We start from the raw sequence: 19,778 nt of genomic DNA on the forward strand, positions 1-19,778 counted from the left end.
GAAATGACTAATTGGTCCCCTTCGAAAAAGGCCTAAGCCATGGACATCATTCGGGGACTTTTCGATAGCCGTTCGGACGATTCGTCGTCGTAGAAAAGACATTAAAATTATTGATGTCGTTGTAATATCCATTTCGACACCCAAATCACACCTTTTGAGGACAATAAAAATTCTGGTCATCTTTAAAAACATGGAAACTTTCAATTTTTTGTGTAGACCAATCCGTCGTGTTTTCAGCAAATTTCTGCATCACAACTCGGATAGGATTGCATCATGGTCATTTTGTAACAAGAATCGTCAAATTTGATGGTCAGTTGAACTTGTTCCCAATTTGGAAAGTCGCCGCAAAATAGGATTCCGGCGACCAAAAAACTTGTCATTTTCTTCGTTAAATTGTGCACAATCCGATGTCGGGATCTCATCCCTTGATCGCATCTCATTCATTTTCATGACGATCCGATGTCGGGATCTCAAAATATACCTACTTGATCAAACACCTTTTTCTCTTTTCAAACCATTCATTTTCAAACCAAACTTCTCTCTTTGAATCCTCCGCATCCGCTCATCATCTCATCATAGAACCTTTTATAGAAGAGTTGTTCCATTTCCTCCCAGGTAAATACGGAATTGGGTGGCAACCAAGAGTACCATTTAAATGCCGGCCCAAATAAGGTTTCAACAAACTGGGGTAGTAATAACCTACAGTCCGCAGCCAATTCCTGACATGCCGACACGAAATGTGCCACATGCTATTGAGGGGATCCTGTACCATTGAAGAGAGGTAATCTTCCTTTCTTATAAGTCCAGGGGAAGGGGAGCTGGTCAATATACACTGGGTACGGCTTTTTGTAGCGGGTTGTTTCCTGTAGATTAGAAGCCTGTAACCCTTGAATAGCCTTATTGAGCATTCCTTGGATATCCTCATGTGTTATTGCAGGCAAAGCGGCATGACGTAAGGGGGTGAAGTTCGAACACGAAAAGGTGGTTGAGTCCTATGTACCTCCTCTTCAAACGGTGCTATAGGGGGAAGACCTGCCGCAGAATATGAGGATGCCACTGGTGGTCGAAAATTCTCTAGATCTTTGAGTCTATCCAAGATTTGGTTGAGAATGGGACCTAAATGAGCCATCGGGTTCTTCGGCTCATCACCGATCTGGCCTACAACCATAATGTTGATGTGTTCTTTACGGATTGGGATTTCCATATCATCCGTGACCTTGCCCCATTTGTTGACCCAATCTGGGAGTCCAGTTAAAAGAGGCTCGGACTGCCCCCATTTGGTCTAGACTTGTCTTAAAGCTTGGGCGACTGGCGGCTCTTGACGGCCTTGGGGCCACGATCCAAGTAACAATGGCTCGTGATGGCCTTGGGGCCGTGTATCTGACAAAGCTGGGTCTTCCTTAGTGATGTTTACCATTGAACACTGGACCAGACGCCTTGCTCCTCTCCCTTCCTTAGTTTGTAAGGGATAAAAAGGGTTCCTCTTTAATATGTCCTCCGAATGAGAAGACAAAGACATTTTCTTCTTTCTTATGAGTGGAAATTTCATCCTTTTTGTTGTTTAACCCAAAGGCTCCAGTATATAACTTCCCAAAACTGAAACTCAGCGTGACACCCTGTTTGATTGCCTTTCTCAGGGAGACCAGAGAAAAGTACATGAGCTTTGCCAGGGTACGGTAACCTAGCTGCAAGGAACTCGGTGTTGTTCTTAGAATGTTGTTTTTAGTCGGAGTAGAGGGGAAAGGCTGTTTTGCTGCTCTTGGGGCGAAGTGGGTACTCGAGGGAACCAGCACGCATGTGGGGTGGAATGGGAGTTGATAAGAGGGTACTCGAGGGAAATGTTTTGGAATACCAGGTTTTGAGAGGTGGTTAGAGATGCATGCTGGCACTTTACCTTAGGGCCAGGGGCAGCATTGTACCTGTGTTTGTGTGCGCTAGCCAGAGATGTGTTTGGGGTGGTCTGGTGACCAACCCAGAGTGCAGTAAATGACCTAGCTTTCAGAATGCCGGTGTTGTTAACTGGCATGGTCTTATGACCACCCGAACTTGCATGCATCGGTCGTGAATTGGACCCGTGACTGAGTCGTGGGTCGTGTGCCCTTTGGGGTGCAGCATATGGACTGCCCCGAGCCAAGGGATTAAAAGAATGTGATGCAACTGACATAACTCGTGAGTTATTCCCAAGTGTGCGTTCGGATCTATGGAGACCCAGAACTGAAATGGAGTTCGGGTTAGCAGGCTGCTTGCCCCGAGTTAACGAACTAACGGATGAGCCATTAGTCGTGTGCATTGGAATGTGTCGAATGGTCTTGTGACCATTCAACATCAAAGGGCTAGCGACCGAAGTACCAGCTCGGTGTGTGTGGGATGCCCTACCCGGATGGGTGGCATATGTGTGGCAAGCATTGGGGATACTCTTTCGAGTACCCACAGGAGCAATGGCTGTAGTAAAGCCATTTGCAGAAGAAAGAGTGTGTTTTTAGAGCTCCTCTCGAGCCTTAGACTGGTGGAAGACCCACCAATAGCAGTGTGATCATGCAAGGGAATGGTTTTGGTACCACTGCGGCTGGAAGAAGAGGAAGGGACCTGAGATCCCTTACTCGCAGTTGATTGAGTCTGAGCTCGGGCAAGAAGGGGAGAGTCCCTTCGCAGTAGAAAGACAGGGGCATCAAGTTGAGGAACTTGGTTACCCGAAATAGAGCTGTTAAGGGTAGGGATCATGAAATCCCCAACCTTAACATAAGGTAAGAAAACCCTGAGAGCATGTTATTATAGGAATTAAAAGCAGTAAATGAAGAAGCTGAACTAGCAATGAGGTGGCGCGTCCCCAGTGGAGTCGCCAATTGGTGGACCTGGGTTTTCCGCGGGTCCGAAGAGGTCTCGGGTTGGGGACCCGGGTTCGGTAGGAAGACCCTCCCTCAGAACAACCACATGTGAAGCATGCAGATAGATACCAACGATGAGGAAATTTTGGTGTGACGACTGAGGTGCTAGGAGTCTACCTCGTTGTCGGGTTTGTGGGATGCGTCTGGGTAGGGTTACCCTCTTTGATCGTTAGAGAAAGCCCCCAAAGCTTCCGCAACTTGGTCTGAGTTCAACCCCCTTTCCTTTCCTTGCTCTAAATTCTTGTATGGTTAGCTTTCAGGTATCTCTTCAATTAGGCTCGATGGGATAAAGTTAATTTGAAAATGAATTAAAGAAAATGCAAAAAATGAAATAAATTAGAAATGCAAAAGATGAGGCTGACAAAAAATTGACAGCCTTTCGGCGTCACCTCTCCTAGGAAGCATTACCGGTTAACCAAGAAAGGTACTCGACTTGTGGTCGAAATACCCTAGAGGATTCAGGAGAACAGAGTCCGTTGGTTAAACCTATCGCGAATCGTTTCTGAATATCCCCCTTATGTGATATGCATGAAATTGATAATGAATATGGAATCTAAGAACGGCCATATACCAAGATGGTGATGGATAATAAGCATTCTTTAAAAGTAAGCATGGTCCTTAAAGATGCTAAAATAAAATAAAATAAATGTCCACATGTGATAGAAATGAAGATAAAGGGATAAAGAAAAATTGTGAGGGTTTCAAGCTAAATAAAGAATGATAAAGCTTCTTAATCAAAAAAATATAAGAACGGAATAAAGAGATACAAACGAGTGAAGAATAAAGAAAAAGATGGATGAGAAAAGTGAGAAAAGAAAGACAAGAAAATAAGAGATGAGAGAGAAAGAATGAGAAGGGAGGAAGGGAGAGAAAAGAGGGTTCGAGAGAGAGAATAGACAGAGAGCAAGAGAGTTTAGAAAAGAGAGGGCTGGGTGAAAGAGAGAATGAGATAAAAAAGGAAGAAGGCTAGACGATGAGAGAGAGAGATAGAGGGAAACAGGAGAAAGGGAAGGAGAAAAGAGTGGGAGAGAGCTGGGCCTGCAGTCTAGGCTGCGGGCCCGATAGGGTAGAGAGAGATGAAAGGGAGAGAGGACCGAGAGGGTTCGAGAGGAAGAAGGATATATAGAGAGAAGAGAAAGAATGAGGGATAAAGGGTGAAACGGGGAAGAGAGCGAGAGGAAGAGAGATCGAAAGGGTCTGAGAGGGAGAGAGATAGAGACAAGAGAGAGAGAGGTAAGAGACATAGCTGGGCCTGCTGCCTAGGCTACTGGGTCCGAGAGAGTTTAAGGGAGAGAGAGGGAGCTGGAAGGAATGAGGAAAAAGGGAGAGAGAAAAGAGAGGTGAAATAACTAGGCCCGCAGCCTAAACTGCGGCCTCGAGAGAGTTAAGGAGAGAGAAGAGATACAGAGAGGGGGAAAGAGAGACAAGAGATAGAGTGCGTGTGTGAGAGAGAGAGAGAGAGAGAGAGTTTAAAAAAGAGATATTGAAAGAGGGGTAGCAGCAGAGCTGCTGCCCGAGTGAGATAATGGAGAAAGGAGAGAGAGTAGAGAAGAGAAGATAGGGAGAGAGATAGAGAGTGGAGAAGAGAAGATAGGGAGAGAGATAGAGAGTAGAGAAGAGAGACTTCGGGCGAGAGAAAGAAAGAGAGTTTTCACGAGAGGGAGAGAGAGAGTAATTGGAGCAGCAGCAGGGCTGCTGCCCGAGCGAGAGAGATAGAGAGTGGAGAAGAGAGTTCGGGCGGCAGAAAGAAGAGAGTTTTCACGAGGGAGAGAGAAGAAGAATGAGCGAGAGAGAGAGAGAGAGTAATTGGGGCGCAGCAGGGCTGCTGCCCGAGCGAGAGAGATGGGGAGGCGAGAAGAGAGAGGGAGAGAAAGATAGAAATTAGATGAGAGAGAGAATGGTTCATGGGAGAGAAGGGGCAACCGAGAGGGAGAGAAGGAGAATTTCGGGTGAGGGAGAGAGAAAGAGTGGCTGGGCCTGCAGGCCCGATATTAGAATAGAGAGAGAGAGTAGATAGGGTGAGAAAAAGAGAGAAGAATGAAGAGGGGAGAAAGAGCTGGGCCTTCGGGCCCGTGAGGGTCTTAGAGAGGGAGAGAGAGAAAAGAGATTTGGGGGAAAGAAAAGTTTTTGAGGGGACAGCAGCCTGCCCCTTGAAAGAGAGAAGAGGACGAGAGGGGAGAGAGGCGTGTAAGGGTGAGAGAGAAAAGAGATTTGGGGGAAGGAGAGAGAGAAAAAGGGGGCAGCAGATTGCTTCCCCATGAAAGAGAGAAGAGGACAAGCGGGGAGAGAGTGAGAGAAAGAAGAGATTTGGGGAGAGAGTGGAGAATAAGTAGAGAGCTGGGAGAGATAGAGAGAGAGAGAGAGAGAGAAAGATAAAGAGAAAGAAGCAAGCAGCTGCTGGTCGTGAGAGAGAGAGAGAGAAGAGATTTGGGGGGAGAGAGATTGGGTAAGGGAGTTTACGGGAGAGAGAAAGATGAACCGAGAGGAAGAGAGGAGAAGAAGAAAGATCTCGAGAGTGAGAGAAGAGAGGAGAGAGAGTGCTGGTCCCACATCCTAGACTACGAGCTCAAGAGGGTTAGGAGAGAGAGGGGAGAGAGTAAGAGGGGGAAGAGAGTGATGGGCTCGCAGCCTAGACTGTGGCTCGAGAGGGTAAAGAGAGAGAGAGGATAGAGTAAGAGAGGGGAGGGAGTGTTGGGCCTGCAGTCTAGGCTGCGGGCCTAAGAGGATTAAGAGAGAGAAGAGAGAGTAAGATAGGGGAGAGAGTGATTGGCCTGCAGCCTAGACTGCAGGCCCGAGAGGGAAGAGAGAGAGAGAGAGATAGAGATGAGGGAGAGAGAGGGTTTGGTGAGGAGAGAAGAAAGAGGAAATAAGAAAAGAGAGTTTGAGGGAGATAAAGAGAAATGAGGGAGGGAGAGAAAGACTGAGAGAAGGGGGAGAGAAGAGGGAAAGAGAGAAAGAAGAGAAAAAGAGATAGAGATGAGGGGGAGAGAGGGTTCGGTGATGGGAGAAGAGAGAGAGTTCGAGGGAGATAGAAGAAATGAGGGAGGGAGAGAAAGACCGAGAAAATGGGGGGAAATAAGAGGGACAGAGAGGGTTCGGTGAGGAGAGAGAAAGTAGAAGAGAGTAGGACCGAGAGAAAGGGGACAGAGATCGAGAGAAAGAAGAGAAAGAGATAAAGAGAAATGATGGAGAGAGAGAGAAAGATCGAGAGTAGGGGGAAGAGATGAGGGAGAGAGAAATGAGAAAGAGATCGAGAGGAAGAGAGGAGAGAGAAGATTGGGCTTGCAGTTTAGACCGTGGGCTGGAGAAGGCTAGAGTGAGAAAGATGATGACGCGGAGGAGAGAGAGAGAGAACAGAAAGAAGGAGAGAGAAGGGAAGAGAGAGAAAATGAATCGTGCACCTAGGTAGGCTCAAGTGCTCGGCTTAGCTTGCCTTGATGTGGACCTTTTGGTGGGCTAAGACCCTTTGGTGGGCTAGGTGAGGTAAGAGGCTTGAAACTCTAAGGGCATTCTATCTAAACAAAAGTATTCTCTCTCTTCAAGAATAGAGGCAAAAGATTGAAGTTTCATTCAAATTTTCTCAATTTTGCCAAGAGTCATTATACAATAAGCTTACATGTATTTATAGGCATCCACCAAAACATGGGTGGATGCTCAAAAGTAGCTTAAATTTACCAAAAATACCATTTTCTTGAATTAAAAATACATTTTCGTTTTAGTGAAAAATGACCAAAGTACCCCCCCCCCCCCCAATTTAGGAAATGACCAATTGGTCCCCTTCGAAAAAGGCCTAAGCCATGGACATCATTCAGAGGCAATTTGGGGCTTTTGATGGCCATTCGGACAATCCGTTTTTTGATATCCATGTCGACACCCAAATCGCACTTTTTGATGGCAATAAAAATTCCTGCCATCTTTAAGAACATGGATACTTTCAATTCTTCGTGTAGACCAATCTGTCGTGTCTCCGGCGAATTTCTTCATCACAACTCGGATAGGATCGCATCATGGTCATTTTGTGACAAATATCATCAAATTTCATAGTCATTTGAACTTGTTCCCAATTTGGAAAGTCGCTGGAAAATGGGATTCCAGCGACCGAAAAATTTGTCATTTTCATCTTTAAATTGCGCACAATCCAACCCTTCATCTTGCTCAAATTTTACCTCATCTTATTCGTCTTCATCCCACGATCGCAATGCATCCATTTCAATGACTATCCGATATCGAGATCTCAAAATATGCCCACTTGATCAAACACCTTTTTCTCTTTTCAAACGATTCATTTTCCAGCCAAACTTCTCTCTTCGAATTCTCCCCATCAACTCATCATCTTGAGGCAAATTTTATATCAAAACGTGTGCGTCGACAAGACGAGCCTTGCCTTAAAATTTGGGTATTAGGTCTAGGATGAAAGAGATATGGCCATTCAAAATTCAACCCCCTCACTAGAATAGTGTAAAACTTACCTATTTTGGCTAAGTTGGGCATAGGGGGGTCTAGAAGTATCCGAATGGGCTGAAAATTAGTATACAGGGGTTTTCGGACTTGCTGAATCTAATGGTGGTGGTCTGGTGTTCATCTGAGGCGTAGAACTTAGGGCTCTAGTTATGAGATCTGTTTTAGAGTGATGAAGCTGAATTTTCGGACCAGATTTCGTCCTAATCGGTCTTAAACGTGTCAGATTGGGTTGAAATTTGGCGAGGATCCTTGAAGCACCCCAAAGCACAATGCTACAAGTTTTGGGTCATTCCGCCACTTTTCCAAAAACAGCTTTATTTTATTAGTGCTTATATAGTCTGTAGGCATTTTTGTTACCGGGGGGACCAGGTTGCGACTGGCTCCTTCCTTATTCGTGTCAGGGTCTAAGTCAGTCAAAAATACCCAATAACAGCTGTGACATTTTTATCTCCCAACACAGGCATATATTGGACCTCCTTATGGAGACTAATAGGGTTGTTATCAAGCCAATTGGTACTCCAATTGATGCAAGCGTCAGACCTTTATCATACAATTATGCAGCCATTAGAAGAAACCAAGTTTCGATCATCATCTAATCAAGAGACTTCTTTTTACCTTTATGAGAATAGGTACCATGTTCACAGTCAGTTCTTTTAGCCAGTTTGTGTGTGCTTCTTGCACTTTGCAGAGGGCTGCAGTTATACGCATTCTTCAGTACTGCAAGTCAGCACCTGGGAAAGGAGTTCTTTTATATAGGAAATCTCGAAATTTTGATATAAATTCGACTCATTGCTGAATCGGCTATCATTCTACATAATATATTGCACATTCATGTTGACGACATGTGACACGAAAGAGAGAAGTTTTGGTAGCTCGCTTTACAACAGAACATAATACTGTTCCATTGCATCTAATGTGTGTGAACTAATTTAGTTTCATGTGTTAGTAAGTGATGTTTCAATTCTCATCCCTATGCCTTCTGCAAGAATCATGCAGGTACCTACATAGCCACAAATTCCTTTCATGAAAAGCTGTTAATGATGACTGCATCGCTACTAGAATAATGGTGGTTTAAGATTAGGATTCAGGCTTGGGCTTGGGTGATTAGCAGTTTGAAGTTAGTAAAGCTACATCTAAAGTTCGATTACTGAGCTACCCAAAAAAGCAAGGTGGTCTGAGATTATTCAACCTCCATAGAAACCAGCTTGCCAATGCCCTCACCAAGGTAGTTGGGAAGCACCGATTCTTTACCATGTTATCAAAGTCAGGCATGGTATATGTACATGCACCATCTTGAGGGATAGTGTTGAGGGGTATTATGGCCCTTTGATTATTATATTTCTTTTATTCTTTATTACTTGTAATTGTCTCATATATTGGACTGTTCTGAAATAGTAAATATGTTCAATGCCATCTTAATCGTATGTACAAACCATAGTTGTTGGAAACGCTTGAGATTCTGAATCGTTTTAGGAATTGAAATCGCGGAGTTGCGACTACCTAGAAGAATCCTATTTTCGGAATCGACGTTTGTACAATGGGAATCGTAGGAAACTAGATTCGTACTTTATAGGAATTGAGAAAAATTGAATCGAGATCCCTACATATGTGGAATCGAGATTCTGATCTCTTTAGAACTGAATTTCTTCGACCTATTTGGAGTCAACCCATTTGGAATCGAGAGTCCTTCATATATGGAATCAATATTCTGACATCTTTGGAATCGAGTTCCTAACGCATTTGGAATCGAAATTCATACCAGTTTGGAATCAAGATTCATATCTAATCGAGTTTCGACCCACTTGGCAATCGAGATTTATAAATCTAGGGGGTTGAGTTTCAACCCCCTTAGAATCAAGATTCCTACATCCACGACTTCTCACGTCTTAACAAGAAGCGCGGTTTCTTGCATCTACGAACTGCGGTACCTAATGTTCAGGAATCTGGATTAAAAAGAATCGAATTGAATATCATTATATGTGGAATCCAGATTCAACAATTGTAGAATTGAGATTCAACAATTGCAGTATCGAGATTCACTCTCTCCCTCTTGTTCTCTTCTTCACTATCCACAATATTTCTTCCTTCTCTCACTTCTAACAATATTTTCACATTTTTAGAATATTTTTTGTTTTTTCTCACATTATTTGGCATTTGGCCTATTGTAGTTCAGTTATTTTTGACATCTTTTTTTGCCAGGGAATAGCTAATCGTGTTTGCCTTGGTCTCCTTCCAACCAGTGAAAGTGGTTGGCCAACTGCGGTGAGGGCATTGAGGTACTATATTCGTTGCTTAAACAATAAGCTTCGTGTAACGTTGTTAATTATAAATCATTCTTTATTTTGACGATGATAATGCCTTTCCAAAAGCTGTGGATATCCTTTCTTTACAAACATTTGTGTCTCTTGTATTTTCTGGTTGTTTCTCATATATTTGCATATATGTGCACGTCATTTCTAATTCTATGGTCATCTGGTGTCTGTATACGTTTGTTTGTGTTTGTACTTGTTTAATATGGGTTGGAGAGAAATATACACAGGATCGATGAATTATAGAGTTCGAAGAAAGCCTCAAAACTTCGGATCTGTGAATCTGTGAACAAGACTTTAACCAAGGTAGAAACAAGGTATCAAGAGTCTCTCAGAGTCATGCAAAAAGGTGTTCCTCAAATGTGTATGTCTGAAAACTTATTCTTGGATGTATATAGTTAATCAACCTCAAAAATGTGAGACTCCTCGAGCTTATTATTATCTTGCTCCCAAAGTTCTAGAGTGAGTCAATATGTCTGGGATGAGTCACTTTGTATGAGTGTAATGTGGTAGCAGGCATGAGCATGTGGAAATCTGAGCTCTCAATAGACCAAACCAGCCTCCAAGTCATCCTTCAAATTCAAATCAGCAAGAAATACCCTCGAGTTGGGTCCATAGTTGTTGGGGTCGGGAGCGGGATATGGATCATGAGCGAGGGAATCGTGAAAGGCTAGAAGATCCCTATGGTTGGGAGCATTGTCCATATGATACATATGCTAGGGATCGAGATCCCAAAATGTAGGGATTTTGGTCTCGAGCTTCTGGAATTCAATCCCAGCCTTTTGAGGAACTTGCTCCTAACCTTATACAGTATGTATAGTCCAGGACTGTACATACTCTTTAAAGTAGGTATCTCTTTGTTTATAACTGGCAATCTATGCAGTATGAGAAGTATAGTTGCATTGCTAGCTAGCTTGAAAATCATTTTTATGGTCATTATCTTAGTCTTTAAGATGGATCGAGATCCCTAATAGTGGCGATTGAGACCTGATATCTAAAAATCGATATCCTTTAAAAATCCATTTCCCAAAATGCGGGAGTAAGATTCTAGAGCAAGATTGCCCCCAAGGTTGCAAGATCCCAGCAACTTTGGTTGGGTTTGATGCAGATCAAGAGAAGGATAATTCAATATTTTTATTTTATTTTTATTTTTATTTTCATGGGTTTTACTTGTATTTATTTATTTATTTATTTATTTATTTTGGAATTATAGTGGAGGTTTGGTAGGGTGTGAGTAAAGAGTCAGTTGTTCTTTTGATTGTTCTTTTAAGGAAGTTTTGTCTTTTTAATTAGAAGTTTGGCATTTTGTCAGTCAGGAAGTTTATCTTTTACAAATAGGGCTGATAATCGATGCTAGGAGTTATCTTTTAGTAAGGTGGGTATCTTTAGGAAGGAATAGGAGGTTTTTAGGAAATAAAGAACCACTTAGAAGGGGTGGACATCTCATCTATGGCTTTGGTTTCTGGTTTTGTGAATGAAAAAAAAAAAAGAAGGAAAGTAGTTAACGTGTAGAGAGCGTGTGTGTTTTACCATTTCAAGATGACAAGTGAGCGCTTACATGTGATAGATCATAAAGTTTGAGTTCCTCCCACATTTTTTAGTGCTTTATAAGATTCTGATAAAGATTTCTATCCTTTAGAGCATAATACTATATCTTTATAGTGCCGTTACACTCGAGCAATATTATCTTTATAAAAAAGATTGCTCCTTTAAATTATCCCCAATTCCTTGGGCCGATTCAAGGAACAACAATCCACGCTTAATGGTTCATACGTAGGGCTAGGAATCCATACTGTACAAAAAGATACAAAATTAGATGCATGAAACATTCACAGACACTGTTCTCGCCATTGTTTAGTAAAAAACAAGACAAGATTAAGCTTATGTGTATTTTTTATATGAGCACTTCATAAATTAGACTATCTTTGGCTACATTGATAGGTTACTTGTTTTATCTTCATTTTTTTGCTACATTACGAGGAATGTAGGGTGCATGGCTTGAGGCATTCTGCCTAACTTCCCTTTATTGGCATTGTAAGCTACTTTCTTGTTATTGGTGTAAATGTCCATTCAAAGAACACTGAAATAATTTTTTCGAGGTTACTTCTACGTTTCTCCCTTCCAAAGAAATTTTATGCATGGGTAATTATACAGGCCTGAGGGCGGTGTAATGCATGTGCATGGAAATGCCAAAGATGTAGAGGAGGGCTCATGGTCAGAACATGTAGTAAGATCAATAAAGGACATTGCTGATTCTATAGGTACTAACCTCATATACGGCTGGCCATATGGTTAGAATTTTCTTGCATTGCTCCTTACTGGTTTGAATATTTTGAGGGTGCAGGTTATTGCTGGGATGTTTCAATTGAGCATCTGGAGCGTGTGAAGTGGTACGCACCACACATTCGACATCTTGTAGCAGATGTGAGGTGTCGCCAATGTAATTCCTACATTTTATAGCAGATAGGTTTCTGATCAGATTTTTATTGGTTCATATGGTGCAAGGGACATCCACATTGAGATTTTTGGCTTCAAACCATTAATTCTTGTGAGTCAATATTAAATGAGTCAAAAGTTAGAAATAACGTGACTGGGTGGAATTTATGTTTGGCATGAGAGAAACTCTTGTAACTAAGAAGGGTTTCTTAAAGACCTAACTCATGTTATAAATATTTATTCTGCCAAGTAATGTTGGAAACTCTGCTCATTGATAATTAATCTACTCATGTTTCCAATAGTTACACTTCCTTCCTTCCTGGACTGCGCTAGATTCCTTTTTATAAGGTGTTGCAAGTGACCTTCAATTTATACCCTTTCAATTCTTACTATTGCACCCTACCCTTAGTCAATACTGATTTCTGCCGTGTCTACTAGTAGTGTCTAATGCAACTGCCCACAATTTATAGTTGCATTAGACCAGCATCAACTGCAAGTTCATTCATCAGTGAGTCACAATGATCACAACTCTAATGAGCTGCTCGCTGCTAGTCTTGAATTGGGCCAGAGTAAGCTAATTTGCTGCCATTCCAAATCTAATACATCCTGCCAATAAAAAATACCTTGGCTTAGTTTGTCATGGAATTCCAAAATGCGACAGGAAACATTTACAACTGCTATAAACTTGTCATGCTAGTGTCATTCTGGTGCAAACTTCCATGATATTGATCAACTTCATGAGGAAAACGCAGGTAAAAATGAGTAACATAATATTGTCAGACACCATGCCAAACGTTTGTGGAAACAAAGAGTCAATCAATGGGAAAAACAAAACCAGTGATTAATTGGCAATCCTTTTATTCACAGGGCTGAAAATTATTCACAAAGTACAGTGGACACGCTAATAATTAATATCCAGGATGGGCACATTTTCAATCAAATATTAGAGAAAATAAACTAGGAGCTTATCTTGCAACCTGTGTGCATAATTTATCTGGAAAGTTTATTAGCAAAGTTGGAATGAAGACTTTTTTCTTCGATTTTCAATTATTACAGAGAACTTTGTTTTATTTTCAGAATTCATATAGTCCTATACATTCAAGTTCCATTTTTTAAAAGTATATGGTGTACTTTATTTTTTATTATTTTATGTAAATTAGATTAATTTTAAATTTGGTAGATACAAATAATTATCATAGTTCAATTCCCAATGAACTTTGGTTATTTATTATTTTTATTATTATTATTTAAATAGTTTTATAGGCGTGTGATAGTAGAAGTCTGAACCTACCAAATTTGAGTTTAATATAATGTATAGATTAAAAGAAAAAATCGCAGATTTTTCGAAATTGAGAGGTCAAATGGCTATATGTTGTTAACAGTAACGCCTGAGTAGGAAGCACCAACACCAACACCAATACCTTGGCTCCTGGAAAGTTTCAATGGTCCCGATTATAAACGTCCAATGGCCTTAGATTAAATACGGATCAATCCAAAGGTCACAATTGTATTTCACATTAAAAATATTTTTTTTAACAAATTCAAATCACTTGAAATTTGAAACATCTATTTTTAAAACATAGACGAATCTAATAAAAATACCAAAAAACTTAATTCACAAAAAATTAAATGGATCAAAATACATCTAAAACTTTCATAAATATTTTCATTAATTAATTTTTTACGAATTATTCTTTTACTATTTTTGTTAGGTGCACCTTGATGAAAAGAATGGACACCCCAAACTTCATGTGATTTTGATTTGTAAAAAAAATTAAAATTCAAGTACAAAATACAATTGTGACTGTCAAATCAATTCAAATTCAATCTGGGTCATTGAGCTTATATTATTTCATCATCATCATCATCATATATATATATATATATAGTAAACCTTTCGAGCACTTGGCAGCTATAATGAATAGTAATAGAGGTGGAATTTCAACTGTTAGATCTTCATCATATGGTTCAAACTGCATATCACTATATGAATTTTAATATTTTTTCTAAAAATTGGATCATAATGAAACTTTAGACTTGTGTACTAATTAAAAAATATATAAAAAATATTTCTCAAAATATAAATGATCAAAATACCCCTTGAAAAATGATAGGGGTAATTTGGTCTTTTTAAATTATTGAAAATATTTTTTTTACATTTTTATATGGTGCACAATAGTGTTAGGTATATACTCCCAAAATTTCATCTTAATCAGATTTATAGAAAAAAAAATAAAATTAAAATAGTGATATGTATTTTGAACCACTCAATGAAGATCTGACGACTGGGATTTCACCTATATTACTATTTATTATAGATGACAAGTGTTTATTTGTTTTTTCCATATATATATATATATATATATATATATATATATATATATATATATAGCTTTTTTCCAATTAATTTGGGTCGGCTACACGAATCCTGATCCGTCATTTTTCTCTATTTAAGGTCATACCCTCAGTGAAGTTATAAGTCCCTATATCTTTTCGGATTACGTCCAACCACGTCTTTTTGGGTTTATCCGTTGCCTTTTTCGATCCTTCCACTTGAATTAACTCCCACCCCCTAACAGGTGTTGTACAGAGTCGACGCCATACATTGCTAACACTCCTAAGCTTGCTCTCTCTCATATTATCGTCTATTGGTGTCATACTTAAATTTTTCTGAATAGATTCATATCGGATTCTATTCCCTTCTTGTCTTGCCACTCATCCATCACACCATTATCATTTCAGCTATACTCATTTTATGGGTATGTTGTTTTTTATTCGCCCAACATTCTGCTCCATAAAACAAAGCAGGTCTCATAGCTATTCTATAAAACTTACCCTTCAGCTTCATTGGTATGCAGCGATCACATAAAATTATAGTTACACATCTCCATTTCACTCACCCAACTCTAATTCTATGTGCAACTCCTCATCAATCTCTCTATTTTCTTGGGTTATCAACCCAAGATATTGAAAGTGTGATCTTATATATAAATATGTGTGCGTGTGCGTGTGCGTGTGTGTGTGGTTTGTATTTGTGATGGCCTAAGAATTTATTTTCATCTCTAATCATTAAATTTAATGCTTCAAAATTGTGTTGATTAAGCAAACGTATGAGCATCTGAAAAATTTTGAAAATTGACAGTCTGAAAATACATTACAAGATGCATTATTTCCAAGACTTGAAATCCAATTTTTTTACATATCCATACATCTTGAGGTCGATACGCTCAATTATCTAAACAACCCCTTCTAGTGATGTTTTAGTTCCACCTCAATTTGATTGTTTAGAGTCTTGCATATATATATATATATATATATATATATATATATATACACTAACTTCCAAAATGTCATTGTACTTTTGTAAAAATTTCAAATTTATTCTTACTTAATGATTAAGTTACCTATTAAAATAAATTTTTAAACAAAAAGTAATGATCTTTTTTATAAAAACACTCATTATAACCACTTCTAATATATATATATATATATATATATATATATATATATATATATATATATATATATATATAACTTCCAAAATGTCATTGTACTTCAAATTTGTTTTTACTTAATGATTAAGTTACTTATTAAAATAATTTTTTAAACAAAAAGTAATGATCTTTTTGACAAATACGACAATCACAACCCATTCTAACATTAACCTTTGTATTTTAAGGGATTGTTAACTCTAGACAAACCATATATATATATATATATATATATATATATATATATAACTTCCAAAATGTCATTGTACTTCAAATTTGTTTTTACTTAATGATTAAGTTACCTATTAAAATAAATTTTTAAACAAAAAGTAATGATCTTTTTGACAAATACGACAATCACAACCCATTCTAACATTAACCTTTGTATTTTGAGGGATTGTTAACTCTAGACAAACCCTATATATATATATATATATATATATATATATATATATATATATATTTCATATCAAATTTAGAAAAGATACAAGCTTGAGCAACTCTGTCCAATAAATCTTTTTTATTAGGTATAGGATATCTAATCCATTTCAAAACTTTATTTAAAGGTTTATAATTTATAACTAACCTAGGAACTCCTCGTTCCTTTTCAACATTCTTATTGACATAAAAGGCTGCACAGCTCCAAGGTGAGGAGCTTGGTCTTATAAGCTTTTTATTTTGGGGATCAGTAATTTCTTTACGGCACATATCTAATAGGATAGTATTCATTTGTATTGGTCTAGCTTTTATAGGTATTTGTTTTTCATCAAATCCTTGTTCATATGGTAGACTGAATATATATATATATATATATATATATATATATATATATATATATATATATATATATATATATATATATATGTCACCATGTTATTGTAATATAATGAAACCATGCTTTTAAAAAAAAGTGCGATTTGTATAGAGCCTAGGATCTAAACAATCAAATTAGAGCCTACCTTCAAATAATGTCAAGAATTGCGGTTTCAATATTGGAAATCTTTGTGATAGCCTTAAAATATATTTTCATTTTTATTTATAAAGTTTAAAGCTTCAAAAATAGTGTAGATTGACATATCTATAAAAACTTGAAAATCTTAAAAATTGACGATCCAAAAACGCGCTACAAAATACACTATTTTCAAAACTTGCAATCCATTTTTTCCTCATGTCCATGCATCTTGATGTCGAAATGATCAATTTGAGGATATTTGGGCATCAAAACAACATCTTCTAATAAAGGTTTTGAGGTAAGCTCAAATTTGATTGTTTAAAGCCTTGGCTCTATATAAACTTTTCCTTTTAAAAAATCATGTTTGTGGCATTTATATGAACCTAAAACTTACATGCACCGTCTCTTAATCCCTAATAATCAATCTCTAAAAAAATAAAATTCAATTTGTATCCTAAATGTGGTTTAAATGAGTCCCTTCCAACAACAAATCTAGACCATCCATTTAGTGAATCCCAATATCTAGTCTTTTACAAACTTCAAATCTTTTTTTTTTTTAACTTTGTTCATCTGATGATAATAAAGTCATCTAAAAAAATAAGAAAAGAAAAAAGTCTCCTAAGGTCTACATCTTTCTAAAATGTCAGCCCATAGGTTGATGGAATGTACTTCCAATGGCCCAAATTTAAATTTCTTTAATGACTCATTTTACTTTTTTATTTAAAGAGCTGATAAACTATAAAGTTTAAAGTAATTTTTACCCATAAATTTGCCTAGTAACCTTATATGTAATTATTATAAGTTCGTCAAAATATAAAAATTGCATTAAATAATTTGAAGGATCACCAAATCATACAAGTGCTTTTTTAAATAATTTGAAACTTGTAATTACAAAGAAACAAATAAATATTGACCACTTATAAATTCAAAAAAAAAAAAGAACTTTTTTCGGAGCTATACTTTTCAAGGGCATTCTTTCAGATGGGGAAAAACGTCAAGATTTTTTGAGGACATTGTTGAAAAGATAAGATTTTTTGGAGGGTTGAAATGAGAGAGAAACAGACTGGTAATACAAAAATGGTCGAACTTCTGTAGGTTAAGATTTGAAGTTGGTTGTGACTTGTGAGATATGCTTCCTATTTTCTACAAATTATTTCATATGTTTTTATGGTGTATTAGCTCCAATTATTTGTTTCTAATCTTATGGGATCTTTATTTAATTATTTCTGTATTTATTTGATTTTATAATTTCTTCTCAAATTTTTTGACGTGGTGTTGTTTAGAAAGAAAATGGAGAAGGTTTAGTGAGAAAGAGAGAGAGAGGCTCTTAGCTTAGAGGGAGAGATCCCATATAGACAGGAAAGAGAGATCCCTGTTAAAATTCTAAGCATGCAAGACAGGGATTTAGAGAGAGAGAGAGAGAGAGAGTCCCAAATGAAATGGGTAATAGAGTGTTTAATTTGTGCTTATCTCCTCCTTATGTTAGAAATATAGAAATTTTGGGACACGGTATCTTTCCATCCACATACAATAAAACCAATTTCAAAGGTCTAGGAGATTTAGCTAAACTCTAAGTGGTTATTAGAAATTTTGAGGGAAAGAGTATATCTCTCTTTACCGCATACCTTTATGTCCCTTTATAAAAAAAACGAGTTTTTCGAAAATCTAAGAAAAGCTAGTCTCACACATATGTTATGTAGAACTTGCTTTGCATCTTCACTCGTATACTGCGATCACATAAATTTTAGTTGCACATCTCTACTTTGTCCACCCAACTCTAATTTTATGTATTACATCTTCTTCAATCTCTCAATTTTCCTATATTGTCGACCCAAGAATTTCAAAGTGCATTGTTTTTTGTATTTTTTGATCGTTAATCTTAACTATTTCCTCATTTCTACTCGTATTATTACTAAACTTGCATTCTATATATTTTGTCTCAATAAAACCGTTAAATTCTAGAGCATCCCTCCAAATGTTTGACTTTGTGTTGATGTTGCTTCGAGTCTCATTGATCAAAACTATGTCGTTCGCTAATAACATACATCGCAGTACCTCATTTGTTAGTGCCTAATTAAGTCGTCTATAAGCATCTTGTAGGTGCGCACGCACACACACACACATATAGAAAAACCTATCAATAGGTCTAGACCTATAATGAATAGTAGCTTAAGTCATGCTCCCAACTGTTAGATCTATTTGAACTTTAATCTTTTTTCTACAAATTGGAACGAGATGAAAATTTGTGGATGTACTAAAAAAATAAAGTGCACAAGAAAAAATATAAAAAAAAATATTTTTCAAAATGAATAGCAACATAAGCTAACTCCCAACTATCAGATCGAATAGTTGAGAATGCATATCACAATTTAAATTTTAATCCTTTTTACAAATTGGCATAAGCTAAAATTTTGGGTTATACAATTGTCACCATCACGCACCATATAAAAATATTAAAAGAGATATTTTAAAAAATTTAAATGATCAAATTACCCTCATCATTTTTTTGGGGGTACTTTGCTCATTTTAAATATAAGAAAATATTTGTTTTATATTTTTCCTTGTGCACCCTAGTATCTAATACACATGCCAAATTTTCATCTCAACAAGATCTTCAAAAAATTTAAAATTCAAATAATAGCATGTACTTTCAACCATCCAATCAAGATTTGACGGCTGATAGTCGACTATACTACTACTCATTATAGGTTACAACCTCTGGGGATATATATAGATATAAAGGCAGAGATTGAGATGGACAACCTGAAACACGTCTATTTCCAATTAATACCTGACCAAATTGATCAGACCTGATTCACAGCTCCAGCAAGGAAATAATGAAACTCATATCATTCATTCTTGAAGAATTTCTTGAGACAAGAGTGTAGTACTTGTAAGAACACATTGTACAATTGGCTCGTGGACAAAACCATGTGATTGATCATGCGATCAGCTTCAAGATGAGAATCAATTTACTTTATGCTCTTAAACCCCAAATCTAACCAAATGAAAAATTATGAGTCAATTTTGGTGGGGAAATTGATTAGAAAAATATTGAGCCCTGAACCTTTTTCCTTTCTAATAAAATTGATCTTAGGAGAAGAATAAATATGATTTAAGAATAATGGCTCAACCGATGCTCCTAACTTGGAATTTTTCCCGTGGGACCAAATGTAACATTAGGTCAGGGGCACCCACCAAATCCATTTCCTAACTTGATTTCAATAACTGAGGGGTCGGTTGG

At 37.6% G+C, this 19,778-nt stretch overlaps 1 protein-coding gene across 12 annotated transcripts in view; it reads left to right on the forward strand.

Annotated features, from left to right (window-relative positions):
* The window catches only part of LOC18445684 (Met-10+ like family protein / kelch repeat-containing protein), a 73,196-nt gene extending 60,804 nt beyond the window's left edge, over positions 1 to 12,392 (forward strand). For 4 of the 12 annotated variants that reach the window (XR_016049329.1, XR_002282911.2, XR_016049330.1 and 1 more), the window contains 3 exons: positions 9,546 to 9,622; positions 11,810 to 11,916; positions 12,000 to 12,392. Coding sequence is in view for 4 of the 12 variants with exons in the window: in XM_006855817.4 (XP_006855879.1) it covers positions 9,546 to 9,622; positions 11,810 to 11,916; positions 12,000 to 12,115 (300 nt within the window). In the remaining 8 variants the exon portion in view is untranslated. Of the gene's footprint in view, positions 1 to 8,332; positions 8,572 to 9,545; positions 9,623 to 11,809; positions 11,917 to 11,999 lie in introns of those variants that run through there. The other 8 variants (XR_016049328.1, XR_016049331.1, XM_020674463.2 and 5 more) reach the window with 6 other exon arrangements.
* Positions 12,393 to 19,778: the final 7,386 nt, after the last annotated feature.

Source organism: Amborella trichopoda, chromosome 2 (assembly GCF_054954075.1).
Source record: "Amborella trichopoda isolate Santa Cruz 75 chromosome 2, AtrichopodaSantaCruz75HAP2 v2.0, whole genome shotgun sequence".
NCBI lineage: Eukaryota > Viridiplantae > Streptophyta > Magnoliopsida > Amborellales > Amborellaceae > Amborella > Amborella trichopoda.